Source organism: Lupinus angustifolius, chromosome LG04, assembly GCF_001865875.1.
Source record: "Lupinus angustifolius cultivar Tanjil chromosome LG04, LupAngTanjil_v1.0, whole genome shotgun sequence".
Lineage (NCBI taxonomy): Eukaryota > Viridiplantae > Streptophyta > Magnoliopsida > Fabales > Fabaceae > Lupinus > Lupinus angustifolius.
This window is the reverse complement of record NC_032012.1, coordinates 23,283,099-23,301,957: the sequence shown is the minus strand read 5'-3', so window position 1 is coordinate 23,301,957 and position 18,859 is coordinate 23,283,099. Positions and strand designations below refer to the sequence as shown.

The window sequence follows — 18,859 nt, the reverse complement described above, 5'->3', positions numbered from 1 at the left end:
ACTAATGAACAACATACTTAAATCTCATCAACATCCATTGGTTGAATGTTGAGAGATCAATGATTGAAGATGGAAGAAACAAGGAAAAAATGAAGAGAGGATTTTTACCTTCTCTTGAAATTTTTTGCAAAAGAAAGAGTGTGAGAGTGAAGTGTGAAGTGTGGAATGTTTAATGAGGAAAGGGAAATGATTTACCTCTAGGAAATCATTACAAAATCTCCTAGGGTGGCTAATGATGATCTCATAAGAGATTTGAGAAAGAGATGTGAGGTTTGCTTTATGGAAAGTCAAATCTCACATCCCAATACGAAATGATCACTTCGCGGACACTTGCGGTAAACATGCCCGAGTATTATCGGCCAATACTCGACCGGGTATTATAAATCGCCCGATCTTAATATTCGATTAGAATTTCAGATTTCGGCATTCCGAGTGAAAAATATTTAGAAAATAGCTATGAGTGTACTCAGGGTCTATATTGACTCGAAATGAAATTATGAAGCCATCGGCGCAATCGGAATTCGGCTTTGAGTTACGGAACTCAAAAACCGCTTTTTGAGCCGTACTGGGTGAGATTCGGCCCCGACAGTGGTCCGAAATCGACTGTCTCCGAAATTCATGAAAATTTACCACCAGATTGGAAATAGAATTTCAAGACTAAAACTCAACTAGAGTTTCGTCTAATTCTTTACCGAAAATGTCCAGAAATTCATTTTCCAAAATATAATAAATAACAATATTAATAAAATCTTAGAATTCAAAATCGTAAAATTCGCGGTGTTACACTAACCAATAACCATCTTCCAAAAATAACCTCTAATATATTTTTAATATTCCCCTCAAGTAGGTGAGTGATAATTTTCACTCTCGAGCTTGGAATTGATTTGAAGTGATGGGGATCACTTCAACAAGGTAGTCCACCTACACCCCTTGATTTATGCTATGATCATCACCATCCTTAGCCATAGTGTAAGATTCCTTACTTTGATGATTGATGCATGATGATGATTCTTTCTTGAATCTTGGAATGATAAAAACATAAGTGGAAGTGATCGAATAATTATGCTTTGATACCATGTTAAAATATGGTAAGAGACATGGATAAGAGATATCTTCATGATGAAACAAGAAAGATGAAAAAATAATGAAAAGAGAAAGAAACGCTTGAAGAAGCAAGAAAGGAAAAGAAAAGGAGAATCAAAGTTTTCATTGAAATGTAACCTTTCATTATTGTCATTGAATTGAACTAATAAGAAGAGAGCCAATATGACTTATTTATACAAAAAAAGATGAAAAGAAAGCTTGTAAAATACGTAACTAACACAAACCTAACTTGTTAATTCCTAACCAATAACCATCTTCCAAAAATAACCTCTAATATATTTTTAATACTCATACGTTTTAATAAGATTGATGCTTACGTACTTCTAAACATGTGTCAAAATCACCTCCTCATGGGAATGTATGAGTAGCATACATGATCTTAATCATGTGAATGCACGGGTAACATGTGCATTCTTAACCATGTAAATAAACGGTTAAAATATGTGTTCTTAACCATATGAATGCACGAGTAACATGTGTGTTATTCTTAAACACGCGAATGCACGAGTAACATGTGTTCTTAACCATGTGAATGTACGTGTAACATGTGTGTTCTTAACCATCGGTAACAAGTGTGTTCTTAACCATGCGGCAAAAAAATAACGTCCCGTGGGAATGCACAGTTAACTTACTAGTTTTATTATATAGTTAATAGATAATTAAAATATACATTGTAAAAATGTGATTATGTAGTATTGATAAGTACATAATAGTACTATGGGAACTAGGATCCTCTGCCCCCAATTTTTTTTGTCTTCATATGCCAAACCATCATATCCCACCAAATAGTATAAAGAATGCTAATTTATATTTTTTATTTTTATTTTAAGTATATATTAACTTTCAATTGGCTCTGTACATAATGAAACATAGAAAATAGGACAACTGATCTACATTCATACCATGGAACCTTTTTGGATAGTAAAAATTAAGGAGAAAGTGACATTTGACAAGTGATTATGTGGAAGAAGATTATTTTATTATATAGTTAATAAAATTATCATTTTAATATTAAATTTCTTTCATTCTTTCTATTTTCCTTTCAAACCAAACAAATAAGAAATTCATCTCATTTTCTATTATTTTCTTCCTTTCAACTTTCATTTCTTCTGCTTTATTTTCTAATATAATTAAAATTTTCAATTTAATTTGTTGGAATTGGTACACTCTATTGAACCAATTCGATATACTTGTTGGACGAAATTGATACATTTGATTGAATCAAATTTCTTTTACTTGAATCCAAACTTATATGAACCAAATACATTTTATAGAAAAGTGTGGCCAATTAATTAATCAACAAAACTAGTTATTAAAATAACAATTTGGTGTTCCATTCAAACATATAAATAACTCCAAAATTCACTAACATTAAACTTTTTGATAAAAAAGTTGTAATAGCTGAATATTAAACTATTAATTAATATTTTTGGAATCCAAAAATTACTTATTGAATTTGGGTTGCTGTATTTCGATTTTTACTATCCCAGCAGAGACAGTCATAAATGGGTTTAAATTTTCTGCAAGCAACACATCTCTTTCCATAACAACTGTATGTATATAGTATTTTTTATTTCTAGTTGGCTCCAAGCTTATTGCATTCCAGGTATTTGATAGAAATAGCATATTCTAAATAATGTCCCATTTTTTATTTTAAATTAATCAAATTTTAATAAATAATATAAACATATTTTATTTTATTTTATATTTTATTTAAGTGGCAATATCTAATTGATCTGATAATGAAATAGGATACCTTTGAGAGAGGTGATTTATGTTGGTTTGTTGCTTCAGGGTTTAGCCTTCAGTTTATTCAACCAAGTCATCAGCTTTGGCCTCTGTACGTTTAATCTGTGTATACCGCGATGTGATTTGATGATACCTATCTAACAAATATAACTAGTAAATTATTAAACCTATGATCAGGATATATGTAATGGGGATCTTAATTTACACCTGTGAAAACTACATTATTTGATATTTGCATTCAAATTAGTTAGCAAAATCCCTTAAAACAAATTATTCAGTAAAGTATAAATTAAAAACATCTCTACAACAGTTTAAAATAAAAGAACAAAAAACATACTCAATAATTAGCATATATCAAGGACTCCAACCCAACCGTGTGTAAAAAGTATTTTTTTTAATACAAATAAATCTCACTTACATGACCTCATTACACCATAAAGGGAAAAAACAATCTTGTTGGGTACACACTTTAGAGTTTAGATGAAGAAAAATGTCATAAAATTAGAGATTCATTAGAGTTGGATTTGCTTTTCTTAACTATTATATCAATCTGGCCACAAAATCAGTTCCTACCATAATGATAATGGCAAGCTTAGTGCCCAGCAACGTTGTACTCATTGTTGATTCAATTTGATAACTTCAAAATTACTACTCGTCACTCCACTCAAGGGGAATCAATCAAAGTTTGTTTTCTGTTGCCTAATGGAATAAGGTCATTTGATTTTCTTTGTAAATTCATGTAGTGATCTACGTGAATAATGTGATGTCATTGGTAATTAAATATTAAAACGAATAAACCTTCCATGCTCAAAACTTCTATTTACATGCAGATTCATATTTGAAACATTTAGTTTTGCAACTAATTATAAACTACATTGCCTTAACTATAAAATGGTTTTACATTTATCCGAAAACTAACCTGATTTAGTAAATCAACTATGTATTTGATCCATCAATCCTTAATATATAAGTTGGATAACATTTTTTGATACGAGAGTGAGATTCTCATGCTTTTTTTCTTCATCTGAGCCTAACATGTGTTCAACTATTATTTATTTATTTGCAATTTTTTATAGCATGAAATATTGATTGGTAAAAATTGTTTGATTGATTGATATTTGAATAATAAATTCATAATTTTAAAAATAATAATTATAGTATATTTTTATAGATTCACATGATCGTGTTTATCTTAAAATCCAAACTAAATTATGATAGATTAATAAAGAATATTATATATCATAATTTAAGTGATAAATTAAAATAAAAACAGGTGCACTCCATTGGTTCGTGACCCACATATAATAATAAGAAATGTTATTTTGCCTATATATGAAGAGAAAGAGCCAACTGAAAAAAAGATAAATCAGGTTTCGGTTACAATATAAAGAGTTTAAAAGGTGATTGCTTCTTTACGCAAAATATGTGTTGATCTTATATTCATGTCTTTCCAGACCACACTAGAGTTAAAAGAGTATTTTTTTTATGAAAATAAAAACGTAGAAGGACTAAATAAAAACATACATTTAAGAAATATGAATAAGAAATCTAAATATGAAATTATTTAAATGAAAAATATAAGGTCTAAATTTTCAAAGTATTTAATGCATTACTTTTAATATTTCTTTATGAACAATTGTTTCTTTTCTCTCTCTTTATATAGTACCATTATATATGTAATATTATGTAAAAGCAAAGCATACCTTAATTTAATTAATTGAGTTACTTAACTTCTATGTCTCAATTTTACCATTGCTACTATAGAAATGCAAATTATACCTAAAAGAAGGTAATTAAAAGATAATTTTATTGAGTGATGATATATTTAATTTTGTAACATAAGGTTGCAAATATTTCTGTAATAATTAGATGCAAAACATGGTCATAAAAGGGCTCAAAAAGTTTTATATGATTATTTTAGATTACTTTTTAAATGGAGATTGTATTGTGTTCTTTTGCAATATCATGTCTACAAAATATTTCTGTAATAATTAGATGCTAAACATGGTTATAAAAGCTCTCAATAAGTTTTATATGATTATTTTAACTTACTTTTTAAATGGAGATTGGATTGTATTGTATCATTTGCAACACCATGTCTATAAAATTAAGAGTTTAAATCTATGTACAGATAATGTAATTTTTTTACACTGTTAGCATATCATTCACCGTTGATTTATAATACTTTTGTTTGAGAGTCAATGATAGTTAACATATGAATGATGAAAATTGACTGACAATATAAAAAATACTATCAATATTCAATCCTAAAATTAAATACTTCAAACTCTTTAACCATGTCTACAAAACAAAATTATAGCCTTATTCTTTCTAGAAAGGTAGTTCTTCTATATGAATTTATATTGTATAAAGACTTAGACTCAATCTCAAACAAAGAAATTTAGGTCACTAGGATTAGTACTCTACCTTGTAATTGGAAGGAGATATATCTTATTAAAAGTTTTGTTTTATAATAAATGTTTTTTTTCCAACCACAAATATCCTCTAAAGAAGACAATTTTATTTGAGCATAAAACATATACAATAGTGAGATTATGAGACTAATTCTCCTAATGAAGTTGAATCTTCATAATAAAAATAAGCATCCATAATTTAAATTAAGGACTTGAGATTAAATTAAAATAACCTAAAATAAAAGACAACAGATTCCTATATCAAAACTAAAGATGTAATGAATATATTATATTATTTGAATTTTTTTAAACAGCACAAAACTCAAATTAAATATTAAAAAGAAAGGCATCTTTTTGTTTGGTACATAAAAAAAGCAAATTAAATATTAAAAAGAAAGGCATCTTTGTGATGCTTGATTAATTTATCTTCTGTAAGATGCTTTGTGAGTAAAATAATTTAAAAAGCAAAACAAAAATACATATAAAAAACCCACACCTGTAACACTCACAAAGGGTATGTTTTAGTCTATTCCTTCAATATTCACCAACGACCTACGCATCACACACTGTTCCAGCATTCAAACAGGTAACAACGCAGCACAAGTAATTAACACAATTCAACCACTCATATCATATCATACCCCCGCTCCCATTTTTAATTCTTCATTTTTTTCTTCCTTTTTCAGATACTATGAGTTCAATCGTTCAGGTACTACTTCTCCTTTCAATTACACTATTTTTTTTTACTTTATTTTTCTCATTTTTTATTTGTTTCTCTTGTGTTTAACCAATATATCAATCACATGTAATTATCTTTTAGGGTTTTACAAAGTCGCTGGCGATGACCGTACTCTCCGAGATCGGGGACAAGACATTTTTTGCAGCTGCGGTTTGTTTTGTTTCTATTTACTCTTTTTTTTTTCCTTCTCCAATTTTCTGGCTGTTTCGAATTTGAAAGTATATAATGAAAGACACAACAACATCGTATATATCGAACAACATATTAATGTTCTATCATATATATACATAGTTGGTCTTAAATCCGGAAGTTAGGGTTAGGCACTTAAAAACAATATAAAACTTTGTCGAATATCATATCAATATGGTATAATGAAAGACACTAAATTGTTTTTTATTAGTAGCATGAAACATATAAAAAGTGAGTCCAGATTAATTGGTGGGTTTCTGTGGGCCAATGAGTTTGGCAATTAGAGTGATGTTCTGAACTGGAACTGTTTCAGATAGAAACATTTTTTTTCCTTCTGAATTTTTTTCTATTATATGCCCATTGGTTGAAATTTGAACAAGACACTGCATAAGTAATCAAATTTAATTTCTTTAAATGAATTTTATAGTGAATTTAGGAATCAGTATGAAGTTGTCTTTCCTATTCATTGCTATTACTACTACTACTACTACTACCAAATGTTTGATGAAGTGACTCTGAAAGTTTGGATGTTATTTGTTACTTCACTGCATGGTTCCTTCTTCATACAGAGGAAAGGGCCTTAATAGTTGTCTTTGTGATTATAAATCAAAGCTCTAACTATTTGATACCATCATGCTTATTTCAAGATACTGGCTATGCGACACCCTCGACGCCTTGTCTTATCTGGTTGCCTATCGGCTTTGATTGTAAGATTTCTTTCTGTTTTCCAGTGACTTGTTTTTATTTTATTTAGCTTTTCCGAAGTCTCAGAAAAAATTGAAAATTCTAGGTGATGACCATTCTGTCTGTCATTGTTGGATGGGCTGCTCCAAACCTGGTTAGCATTCTCTTCTCATCTTTACTAATTACTTGGTTTACGCTTAGGTTCTTAACGGTCTGTTTGCGAGTTGATTTTTGGAAGGCAAGGGAAGGAAAGAGAAGACTTGAGAGCCATGAAATATACTTCTGAGATGACTCTTAAGCCTTCCCTTTCCATTCCTTATCCTCTACAAATCAACTCGCAAACAGACCCTAAGAGGTGATATTTTCCCATTATTTGATATGTTGCATATATTGATTGATAATAGATATTCAACATAAATCTATTCGAGATGTGTTATCTAACTCTTGTTTGGTTGTATTTTTCTCTGTTTTTTTAACATACTAACACCATGTAATTTTACAGGTCTCTCGCAAATGGAGTCATCACATCACAACATTGTTATTCTTTAGTTTTGGACTATGGTCCTTGAAAGATGCTTTGTTTGGAGACGGGTGATGATTTATTATTCATCATATTCAATTGCTGATATTCCTTTTCTAATAAACATCACTTGACATCTCAATAGATACTTTTATACTCACACCTCAATAATTTCACTGGACCAGGGACACAGAAGAATTGGCTGAAGTTGAAGCAGAATTGGTTGGTTTTTAACTTCTATTTGATTTCTTATTTTAAATCTTATTTTTTTTACTTGACAGAAATCATGTGTTGTGATTAGGATAAAACTTGGAAGGCTAACAACGGAGCTAAAAAAAATAGCAATAAGGTAAAACATTATCCATAATATTTGTCTTGCCTTCATCCCCCGTCTGCTACATGTCCTGCTCCTTTTGATTTTGTGCATGCATCGAAAGTTAAATCAATCCTGTGAGACCATGCATGATCCAACTTTTACCATATATACTTTTTGATGGAGACATTTTGTTTACATTTTTATGATTATCAAGTGTTTAAGAGGTTATTGGGTAAATCCTAACAACTACTAGTCCACTACACAGAAACCAATGCAGGCTGTTGACAACTGGATTACAGATAAATTGCTTTAAAAACATTCATAGATTGAACGCGACACTTAAATTCATGTGGGAAAAGCTTGAACACCAGTTTTCAATAGGAAGATTCCTCATGTGTAGTGACTATATTGAGCTGGAATAACAATTTTGTTACCTGTTTCAAATAAGTAGTTGATTATTATAATATATTCAAAACAAAATTCTCAGGTGCTTTATATTTGTTGTTTTACTTCTAAGACATATATACACTGTGCACCCTAATTCTCAGGTTGACGATGACTTGAAAAAAAATAAACAACGGCCACTTTTCTCTCAGTTTTTCTCCCCCATACTTTTAAAGGTAACCTAATTATATCTCCATACAGTATTTAATTGTACACTGAGCTAAGTTAAAGTTAATCCTCTTTATCATTTCCATTATGTAGGCATTCTCTATTACTTTCTTTGGTGAATGGGGTGACAAGAGCCAGGTCAGCATAGTTAGAGAGCATTTACTTTCCTTAATAAGCTCCATGATTGGAGACTACCTCATTACTTCACTAAGCATAACTTTATTCTGTTTCAGCTGGCTACCATTGGTTTGGCTGCAGATGAGAACCCATTTGGTGTGGTTCTTGGAGGGATTCTGTAAGTTGAATATTAATTTTCTGTCTGGCTTTCAGATGCAACTTTTTTCCTTGGAGATTTTAACTATTTTCCTTCGGTCGTTCACTATGAAACATTGAAAACTCTCTCTACCAACATGTAGCCATGTTCGACACCTCTTGGACACATGTCAGACACCTTATCTAAAGTATTCAATTCAAAGATATTTTTTATTGTCTGCAATGCTTAGCAGACACATCTCCAACACCCTAAATTAGCCTGGATACCTCTCGGACATTTGTCTCAACCTTTTTTTAAAATGTGTGAAAACTTTAAAAAGTGAAAATTTTGGATATAAAAATACTTAAATGTGGGATAATAACAAGAGATGAATCTGAATCAATTGATGAATGTGTAATTCTTTAAGTTTCTAACTTGGTGAATCAGAGCGAGATGTTATATTTTTCAATAATGATGAACATGATATGGACAAAGGTTGTAGGTAAATTAACAATAAAAGAATAGTTCATCTATTTTAAGGTGATCTTTTTTGTAAAGAAAAAATTCATGTCATAAATTGACACTTTTTGGTATTTTTTTGTGAGACTAATTATCACATGAAAACATGTAAATATTGATTCTCCATGTAGATATTTTGTTCATGGTCATATTTAATTTTAATTGACATTATACATACACATAAATATTTATTTATTTATATATAGTGCCATGTTCTTGTGTCTTGTATTTTGAACATTGTATATGTCCGAGCATTGGTGTCTAGTCCGTTGTCGGAGTAGGTGCTTCATAGGTCGCTAATTATGATATATCATTTCAATATTTTTTATTGCAAATTCTTTATACATGTTAGTGTATTCATACCTTAAAAATGCAACGTCTTCATCTAGAGTCATAAGCATGTTGGATGTCTCACCTCACGCCTAAGATTCTGCAATTCCTTTGGAGTTTGGAGAGTACTGTAATTCTTAAATATTTTTCACAGGGGACAAGCATTGTGCACTACTGCTGCTGTTGTTGGAGGAAAGAGTTTAGCATCTCAAATATCGGAAAAAATAGTAATAATTTCAATTCCTTTTTTATTTACATTGCATGTAAAAATTACTTTGACTTTACTGATCAAATGACACGTCCATTTGTTTTCCTCCCCTGGACTTCTGTTTGCTTTTCTCAAAGTCAATATTCTGTTTATTAAAATGTCTTAATCCTCTTACATCAAGTTTGTATTATTTCGAAATCAGTTTTAGACTTCAAGAAACAGTAGAAGTAAATTGAGGTTTGGGTTTAGCATACACAGTTTGTTAGCATTAATATGTTTAGCATTAATGATAGAAAGCTAGTCGAATAACAACAAAGAGAATACAATATGTGAACAAAAATATTACATTATAACCGTGGGTCTGTAGAACACTCGTGTGGTTGTGATGTACCATTCATTTCTTTGGGTCGGTAGAACAGTGAGGCTGTTTGCCATCTAAATGTTGTACTTGCTACTAAATACTTTGCAGGTTGCACTCTCAGGTGGAATTCTTTTCATTGTTTTTGGTATCCAATCATTCCTTTCTCCAGTAGAATCATGAGGAAGGGCTATGCTATTGGTTAGTGATTGTTCTTAAAGTCTTTTTTACAAGATGTGTTTAGCAAATATGCTTGTTTGTTGTTACAGTCGCCGAGGTTGATTCACACGACAGCTCTCAATGTTTTCTTACATGACATGTTTAGCAAATATGCTTGTTATGGTGGTTGAGCCCGACTTGGTGCCTTACCCACCCTCCGGGAATGATTTCAATTGTTTCCTTCTTAAATGTTGTCTTTAATTTGCAAGACCTTTTTTTACTAATGATCTCTTGGAAGCTGTCTAAGTTCGCAATTATGAGAATGACCAAACTGCTTGTGTTGCATGAAGGCACATGTTGGCATTGTTGAATCAATGCTTGGGTGGTGATTTTTGTCTATGCTTGAGTAGAGAGGATGAAAAGCCTTTTCTTCATTGGAGCAGAAGTTGAATAAGGAGCCATCAAATGCCAAGCCACAACACACATTTGTATACCCATATTGGGTGAAGTAGGTTTATATAAGAACTCTTTGCAAAGGGAGATTTACTTCAAATGGGTAGAAACCCACAAAGTGATGTAACTTAAACTGACGAACACATGTTATTTTTGTTTGAGTTTTTTACGATCATATTGTTTCCTCATAAAGTTCAAGTTCTATTGTAATAAATCTTCGTTGAATCATGATAGTTTCAGGTATGACCAGCAGAAACTCAGTGGATTTGGAAAATGTCGTATTTAGTACATGAAAAATTGGTGGACTTGGATTTCAATACATACTCTCTCTTATTGCATTCCTTAAGGGCTGGTTTATATCACCCAAATTTCATTTCTTATAAACTGTGATTAGAGAAAAAGGAAGAAAAGAAAATTGTTGCTGATCAGTGTCCCCTATGAAGTTAGTTACATAGGAATATCTCCAACCCAAGCTCCTGAACACTTGGAAAAATGTTTTTTTGTATGATAACCCAAGATAAAACTGATCTCCAATGCACAAAGTTAGGTTAAAATGCTTAACGTGTTCAATGTTGAGATACACCTTAACCGAAAATAGAATTGACATCCAATGCAATTGAAGTTAGGTTAAAAAGCATAACTTATATTGTGTCAAAAGTTTGAAAATGATTTATTGTCTTAAATTATATATCAGATTAATGATATTGAAGTAAAAATAGAAAAATAATGAATACTTAATTGTTTTAATTGACATTTTAATGGTTTAAGACACAATTTGAGATAGTAGATTTTTGTTATAAAAGCTTTTGGTTATTAAACTTGTACGCACATGAAACCAAAGCCACAGCCTACAGGTAGTCGGTTTCACGAATTTTGCATTGGTTTTTCAAAAGTTTGTTTTGCTTAAAGCTTGAATTCCAAACGGAGCTAAATTAGAGTATAAACAAATTATACATGTGAATACAAAATTGTGGTAGATATAAGAACATTGTATTCACACTTTTCAGATAAAAATATTAGATTACAAAAAAATGTAAAAACTAGCAAACGTTACCTTAGGATAAAAAAGTTTTTTAAACTCGAATACTAGAAAGATACATAAAGAAGGTTGAGTGTTTCAATGGCCTAATTGGAGTAACAAATAACTTCAACTTCAAGAAACACTCCATCACACACGCAACACTACGAGGTAGCTGAATTTTAAAGACATTCAAAGTTGACTTGTGTGTTATAAAATCATTTAGCACTTGGTCTTTTTAATATATATATATATATATTTTGGATTAAGCTAGCAATGGGAAAATAAATTAAGCAAATACATATTGGCTAATGTGAAGTTGTAACTTAAAAACTAAGATTCTCTAAGAATCCTATAAATAAATTAAGAAAAATTCAAAATCCTCATAATGATTTACTTAACACTTTTCTTAATCAAATAGAAAACTATAAAATATTTTAAAGCTCTAATTTAGTAATTTGTATGAATATAACAAGGACCCAAAATAAGAAAGAAAAAAAAGGATAACTCTGTTAGGGAACTAGATTTGCAACAAGGTGCGTGAACGCAAGTGACCCTATACTAATGTGTGGTGAGTAATCCCCGACCCTTCCTTTCAATGCAATAGAAGAATAGAAGAAGATACCTTGGATATTGGAATCTTCTTCCCTCTTTTCTTTTCGCTTCTCTTATTTCTTCTTCCTTAATAATAACTTCACAACACAACACAACACAAGTACCGAAACCAAAAACACAGAATGAGAGCTTTGAATTCTCATTTTGTGCTTATCGATTTTAACTGCTCCAATTACGTTCCCACCTCAACTCTCACATATTTTAAGAAAAACTCCAACGTCATTTCCAAACTCTCTTCGTCATTTCATCGAACACGTCGTTCGGGTAAGGGAATTCCATCCTCCAACTCCTCCTCCGCATGGATTCCCTCGCCGGAGATTCGCCGGCCATCCGATCGCTTCCTTTCAGGAAACGGGTCGCCGGCGAATTCTCAAAGCACGCCTTCAACGTCGCGACCCGAGTCCGCGACGGAGTTGGAGGTGTTTCTGGAGTTGTTGCCTTTGAAGATGAGGAGAGAATTATATAGGCATGATGAGATTGGTGGGTTGATAGAGGTTGTGATGGATCTTGGTAGAAAACCTCTTGCAAGGTTTCCTTCTGGTGATTGGGTGATTTCAGAACACCCCATCAAGCTTGAAGATTTATCCCATGCCATTTCAAAGGTAGTTTAATATGTTGCGTAGTTCAACATTTTTTGATGTTTTTATATTGATTATGGCTATTTATCCCATTAACCATGAATATATTCGTTAAACAATCTGTTAGACTATTTAATTCACATGATTAAACAATAAACATTAATTTGTACATCAATAATCAAAGTAACGTAATTTAATTGTTGCATTAAAAATATGTCTTGTGTCTTTTGGTATTTTGTTATACAAGAAGGAAGTAGTGTGAGAATGGTGCAATCAGTGCTGTGTAAAAAATGACATTACTACTTTTTCAAGGAAAAGTTGATTTACTATTTTTTGTATTTTTGAACGGTGTTGAAGTTCAAAATTGTTGTACAAATAATATAATTATTTTCTTAAACATTTGGTTTATCTCTTTTTACTAGTAATAGAATCAATTTGATTTGTTTATTTATAATAATTTAAACGGAAAATGTAAACCAATTATCTGCTGTGAATTGTTTATTGGGAAATGGATGTTGCTTGAGTTGAACAAGGATGAAGAATTTGACTAAGAAAAAGTTAAAGTTGGGTTCAAAGGCTTAAAACCAGAATTTTGAGAATGTGTAAGGACTTGTCCTTTTAATGAAGATTTGGAAGAACTTTTTCCACTATTACACAACTGAGTATACCTCATACTCCCTAGAGCCTAGAATGGTGGGAGTTTCTCTTTACATGTTATAAATGGTCAAAATTTGTCCTTTATTTTACTGTTGGTGCTAAATGCCAATGATTAATATCTTCATATATAAATAATTCTTGGATATTTTAGGTTGGTGAATTTTCTGATGACAACCGATCTGGTATAAATAGCTCTTTACATCGTATTAGTGCAATTCGGAATCGTAAGATGCAAATCATTGGCCTTACTTGCCGGGTAGGTCGAGCTGTAAATGGTAGTGCTGAAATCTTGCGTGATTTGGTTGAAGATGGAGGTTCTATTTTGGTCATAGGACCTCCTGGAGTGGGTAAAACAACCTTAATCAGGTAAACCTTGTCAATGTCTGAGTAGATTTCATGTGTCTATTTGTATATGGAAGTTGTTTATTTTGTTAATGTCTACGTAATGGACTGATGTTTTTATTCTTTCCTTTCATGTTTTCTCTGCAAATGCTTCAAAAACAATTCATCCCTTGTTGTGACTGTTCATGTTTTCATATCACTTTTGATTAAACAAATTGTTACTGTAGACACTATAAAAATGTGTTTTGAAGTTATATGAATTTCAAAATTGGTCAAGTGAATTATCTAATATGCATGTCTGAAGAAGCTTTGTTTGTGCAGAGAGATTGCTAGGATGCTGGCAGATGAATTCAAGAAACGTGTTGTAATTGTAGATACATCCAATGAAATTGGAGGTGATGGAGATGTTCCTCATGCAGGCATAGGCAGGGCAAGGAGGATGCAGGTTCCAAACGTAAATATGCAGCATAATGTTCGTACTAATCTCGGTCATTTTGGCATAATTGATTATTTTTTCTTTATGGAAAATGTTCTGATAATTTGCAATCTTCAGTTACACTATTTTTTATTTGTTTACGCAGGTTATGATTGAAGCAGTTGAAAATCATATGCCTGAAACGATTATAATTGATGAAATTGGAACAGAGCTTGAAGCATTAGCAGCCAGTACAATTGCTCAAAGAGGAGTTCAATTGGTTGGAACAGCACATGGAATGACCATTGAAAACATAATGAAAAATCCCTCTCTTCAGATCCTTGTCGGTGGCATAGAGGTGGGATGTTGCTCTTTCTATTTCCTTTCAGTTTTACTATTCCCTCCCTCTTTGAAAGAGTGAATCAATCTAAAACTTCAGAAGCATATACAAATAGAATATGCATAATGACTTCCCACACTGATAATATTTTTTGATCATTCATTTAAATAGAGTGTAACGCTTGGGGATGAGGAAGCCAGGAAAAGGAAAGTGCAAAAAACAATTCTTGAAAGGAAAGGACCTCCTACATTTACATGTGCTGTTGAATTGATATCTAAAACTGAATGTCGTGTTCATCATAGATTAGATGCAACTGTGGACGCCATTTTGGCAGGTATTCCACATCTTCTATAATGGAATATCTTAATTAATATCTTACTGATATAGTATTTGCATAGTGGCCTAGATTGAATTTTAATGAGAAAATCTACTGCATTACAGGAAAACCTCCATTATTTGAAGTTCGTCAATGGGATGATTTTGCTAATGATTTGGTGAAGTATGCTCCAATGCCTGAAAAAAGTTATGGAGAAACACCTGATTTATCTAAGAATAATAACACGAGTTCTGACATAGAGTCTGGGGAGGAAGATAAAGACGAACCTCCTACCCTGTCCAAAAAGCGGAGTACTAGTGAATCTGTAATCAAGAGGAGTTCACCAGTGCAAGTGTATACTTACAAGGTAAATAATAAGTTAGTATGTGCTATGTAGAATTGTAGACTATTGGCTGATGGAGCATGTCATCAAAATTTTGTAGCTTTGATATTTGCCTCATTTTCTATGTTACATGTATTTCATGCTTGGAAGAATAGATTGCCCAAAACTTTTGTTGATGCTTTCTTGTCCCTAATCGGGTTCTGTTTTCTAAATGGATGAGTTTAGATCCTTGAAGCTGATCTACTACAAGTAGCAAAGGTGATGGGGCTTGAAGATTTAGTAGATGTAACTGATGACATTGGAGCTGCTGATGCAATTCTAGCATCCAGTAATGAGATGCGACAGCACCGATGGATCCGCAGTGTGGCAAAATTCCACCAGTTACCTGTCTTTGTTATCAAGGTGCCTTCTTACTTCCTCTTTATATGTTCCTCCGATATATTCTCATTTTGTCTTTTGATGAACTTTTTGTTTCTTGCAGTCCAATGCCATGGCACAAATGGTAAAGGCATTACGTATGATCCTTGGGTTAGAGTCATTTGGCCCTACATCAAAGAAGCCATTCAATGACTCTCTCGATGTTGAAATCGACGATGATGAACCAAAACGAAAACCATCTCTGGAAGAGATTGATGCCTTGGAGGTACAAGACCTCTCCATTTATTTAATTATTAGTATCTGGTTTTTCTCCTTGGAGTTTACATTATATGTGCAATTATTGTTTATGCTGGATTGTTACTGAAAATACTGAATGGGGAGTTGTGGTTCTTAAAATGACAAGGCCTTTTGAAGAATTTAGCTTTGGCACCATAATGAAAATAGATGAAAGACAGGAGAGAAAGGTCCATGTATATTATATTGCTTCACTTACTTGTGTGAGTGTGGATACACATATTACATACATTGCTACAGGTCAATCTGTATTTGGAAATGACATTGAAGTTATTTATAACAATAATGTGTTTGATTCCATGAATCAAGACAACACATTCATTGAGATTGGCTTTCAATGGCTTGATTCATTTCTGCGTTAGATGCTATAATTGGTGAATTTGGACTGTTCACACATATTTAGTGAGAGAATGAGCGAGAAGCAAATCTTGACCATATACATGGATGATGAATAGTAAAGTTAATGTTAACATTATTTAAATTTTTCTTCCATTTTTTCTTGCAGGAGGTCCGTCTCGCAATAGAGTACATTGTGATTCCTGGTGGTGAGGCTGTGGAACTTCTTCCTAGACGTTCTGAAATAATTGCCCGACAGCTTGAACTTGTGGAAAGCTATCACTTAGCTGCTGAAAAGTCAGGTACAGAACAGAACCCCAGGTTGCAGATTCTTCCATTGAGGCTAAATTCAAAGAAACCGTCTAAGTCTAGTTCTGGTTCCCGCAAGAGTCCCACCTCTGTATCTACTGCTGCTGGTGGCAATGGTACCTGTGTCACCAGGCTTCCACTTTTGCCTGAATGATTCTAAAATTTATCCAATGCTAACACGTTTCACTTCCCTGGTTAGTACATGTGACATGTACAGTCATGTAAATAATTTATTCACTGCATAGAGTCGGAGTCGGGTGTGATGGGTGAAGTTTGGAGGTTTGATCCTCCGCCCTACCACCCTTTCCGGTGCTTGCATTTCCAATGTATTGTATTATAATTGTAATAATAAAGAAAGAAAACTGTTCAAGAATGTAAGGGACAGATTTCAGTTCCTGGAAAAAAAGTTTGTTCTTTTGTTTTGAAAACAAAATACTTGTTTGGAGGTGACTATTCTTGATTGAGCTTCCAGAACATGTGTTGGAAACACTTGTTTTAAGAGCATGAAAATGAGAACACATCTAACATGTTTTCAAAATTTGTTTCATTGTTTTCACGGTAGCATATATGTAATTATGAAGTAATTAATGGCATTTTATGTAATAAAAGGAAACACATTTCAAACTCTTTCCTAAATCACCAAGCCACGTTCTGTTCTTCCCCAATCACGTTTTCTTATTGTGATTTAACTCATACTTATTACTGTCACATTGCATATTTGTGATTATCTCATACTCATTACTGTCACCTTGAAGTCAAATTGTCATTGTGTTCTAGCCGTAATAGATGGCAATACAACCACTGGAGTCTTGCAAGACTTGTAAAATCATCTAACTATGTTGCATATCTGTGATTGATTTTATAACTGTTTTCAAAAGGAGCTTTGAACAATGAAATGATGTGAGAGAGGAGATTGTGAATTGAGATGGGTTGTGGGGGTAGGACAGGGTGTCTGCTTCAATTGTGGGCATCCAGGGCACCCGGGTCCAAGATTGTCCCTTCTGCTGCAGGTGGACGTGGTCGGGGTGGTCTTCCATTTTCTTCATGTCCTAGGTTTGGAGGTGCCTGCGGGAATGGGGATCGCTTTAGTGGTGAACGTCATCAGTATGGTGATAATCGTTATGATGGTGGATGTTATGGAGATGGGGATCGTTTTGACAACCAGGACTACAAATATGGTGGCCATGATCACTATACGAGTTGCAGGTGCATGATGTTAACTGTTGTTATCAAATTACTGGTCTCTGTGCTTTTGCCATAGCTTTTAAAACAAAATGAGCAAGTGTTTTTTCACCAAAAGAAAACTTCTCATCTTTAATTGATAACGTGTCATTTACAAAGGTTGCGATTTCATAAGGATCTGATTAGATGACTGGTCTGGTTTTCCTTTAATTAACATATATTATTCTTTATGGATAAAATGGAGCAGTAACCTCACATCAGTTTATTCCATGCTTTCTATGTGTTTGTTACCGCCTTCATTGTTTCACTTAAAATTGTGTAGGTATCCAACTAGTGGTGATTGGTTTCCAAGTGATCGATACGGTGGTGGGTCCAATTACCCTCAGAATGGTTATGGCATAGAAAGAGCTATGACCGATACAGCAGTCCACGAGTAGATGCCGAAGCTCGAGATGAAGAAAGAAGTCACAGGGGCAAGCGGGGTTGGTCGTCCATCTTTGTTTCACCGCAATTTATTGCTGCTATTGCTGTTCATATGGAAAATCTAAATATAGATGTCACATTAGGGACCTAGTTTTTGTTATGTAGGACATTGAAGTTTCAGAGAACACTAGATTGTAGTTTCATGGATTCGTTTGTTTTTTATTTAGAGCATGCTAATCCTTGTTGATTGTTTTACTAGATTGCTTCATGCTTAGCCTAATTCAAGTGCAGATTAGACTGCTTCTAAGTATTGTTGCTTACTCGAGTTTACTCAAACTAGTAAGTTGTTAAACACTGGTATCTAAGAATAAAAGAATTGAGAAGAAATAGGATGAATAGTGCCCCTAACCCAGAATCGAAGTGATTCTGTTAGGGCTCTTTGAATTTTATTGAAGGTAGAAAGGATTATAATAAAGAAGATGAATAGAACACTCTAGGATTCCACAATCCTAACCCCTCTCTGAATTCCCTAAATCAGAATTGTATCTTCCAAAACTAACTAACTAGGTACCTTTCAATTTATAGGCCTAACTGAATTAACTAACTAAGGGTAAAAGGGGAAGTTTGCTTGCTATTTACTTAGCCAAACCTTCATTTTCCCTCTTTTATATACATTTCGAATTACAAGCCCTCCCTTACTCCTATC

The 18,859-nt window shown here is 32.7% G+C and overlaps 4 protein-coding genes across 9 annotated transcripts in view; 3 read left to right on the top strand and 1 right to left on the bottom strand.

Annotated features, from left to right (window-relative positions):
- On the top strand, nucleotides 5,759-10,928 carry LOC109346333 (GDT1-like protein 4). 6 transcript variants are annotated; one of them, XR_002107506.1, is made up of 15 exons: nucleotides 5,869-5,902; nucleotides 5,937-5,976; nucleotides 6,088-6,156; nucleotides 6,843-6,902; nucleotides 6,986-7,033; nucleotides 7,382-7,470; nucleotides 7,585-7,621; nucleotides 7,701-7,748; nucleotides 8,264-8,335; nucleotides 8,421-8,465; nucleotides 8,561-8,622; nucleotides 9,584-9,656; nucleotides 10,107-10,196; nucleotides 10,453-10,531; nucleotides 10,584-10,928. XR_002107506.1 is itself a non-coding variant. In XM_019585832.1 (15 exons), the coding sequence occupies exons 2-13, from the start codon at nucleotides 5,959-5,961 to the stop codon at nucleotides 10,176-10,178; spliced, it is 693 nt and encodes a 230-aa protein (XP_019441377.1). In that variant the 5' UTR covers nucleotides 5,869-5,902; nucleotides 5,937-5,958; the 3' UTR covers nucleotides 10,179-10,196; nucleotides 10,505-10,531; nucleotides 10,584-10,928. The 6 variants fall into 6 exon arrangements, 5 of the variants coding, with proteins under 5 accessions (XP_019441378.1, XP_019441377.1, XP_019441379.1 ...); XM_019585832.1 differs by having other exon boundaries at nucleotides 10,505-10,531; XM_019585834.1 differs by having other exon boundaries at nucleotides 10,505-10,532; nucleotides 10,581-10,928.
- Nucleotides 12,225-16,948, top strand: LOC109346332 (uncharacterized protein ycf45). Its single transcript, XM_019585830.1, has 9 exons — nucleotides 12,225-12,842; nucleotides 13,627-13,841; nucleotides 14,139-14,289; nucleotides 14,399-14,590; nucleotides 14,744-14,906; nucleotides 15,014-15,255; nucleotides 15,457-15,633; nucleotides 15,713-15,874; nucleotides 16,409-16,948. Exons 1-9 carry the CDS (start codon nucleotides 12,363-12,365, stop codon nucleotides 16,700-16,702), a joined length of 2,076 nt encoding a protein of 691 aa, XP_019441375.1. The 5' UTR covers nucleotides 12,225-12,362; the 3' UTR covers nucleotides 16,703-16,948.
- LOC109346334 (glycine-rich RNA-binding protein RZ1B-like) lies at nucleotides 17,204-18,411 on the top strand. Its single transcript, XM_019585836.1, has 4 exons — nucleotides 17,204-17,274; nucleotides 17,355-17,415; nucleotides 17,458-17,754; nucleotides 18,053-18,411. Exons 3-4 carry the CDS (start codon nucleotides 17,474-17,476, stop codon nucleotides 18,165-18,167), a joined length of 396 nt encoding a protein of 131 aa, XP_019441381.1. The 5' UTR covers nucleotides 17,204-17,274; nucleotides 17,355-17,415; nucleotides 17,458-17,473; the 3' UTR covers nucleotides 18,168-18,411.
- LOC109344738 overlaps nucleotides 18,196-18,859 on the bottom strand; it is a 1,111-nt gene continuing 447 nt past the window's right edge. The window contains exon 2 of the mRNA XM_019583493.1: nucleotides 18,196-18,257. Within this exon, the coding sequence (XP_019439038.1) occupies nucleotides 18,196-18,257 (62 nt within the window). The remainder of the gene's footprint in view (nucleotides 18,258-18,859) is intronic.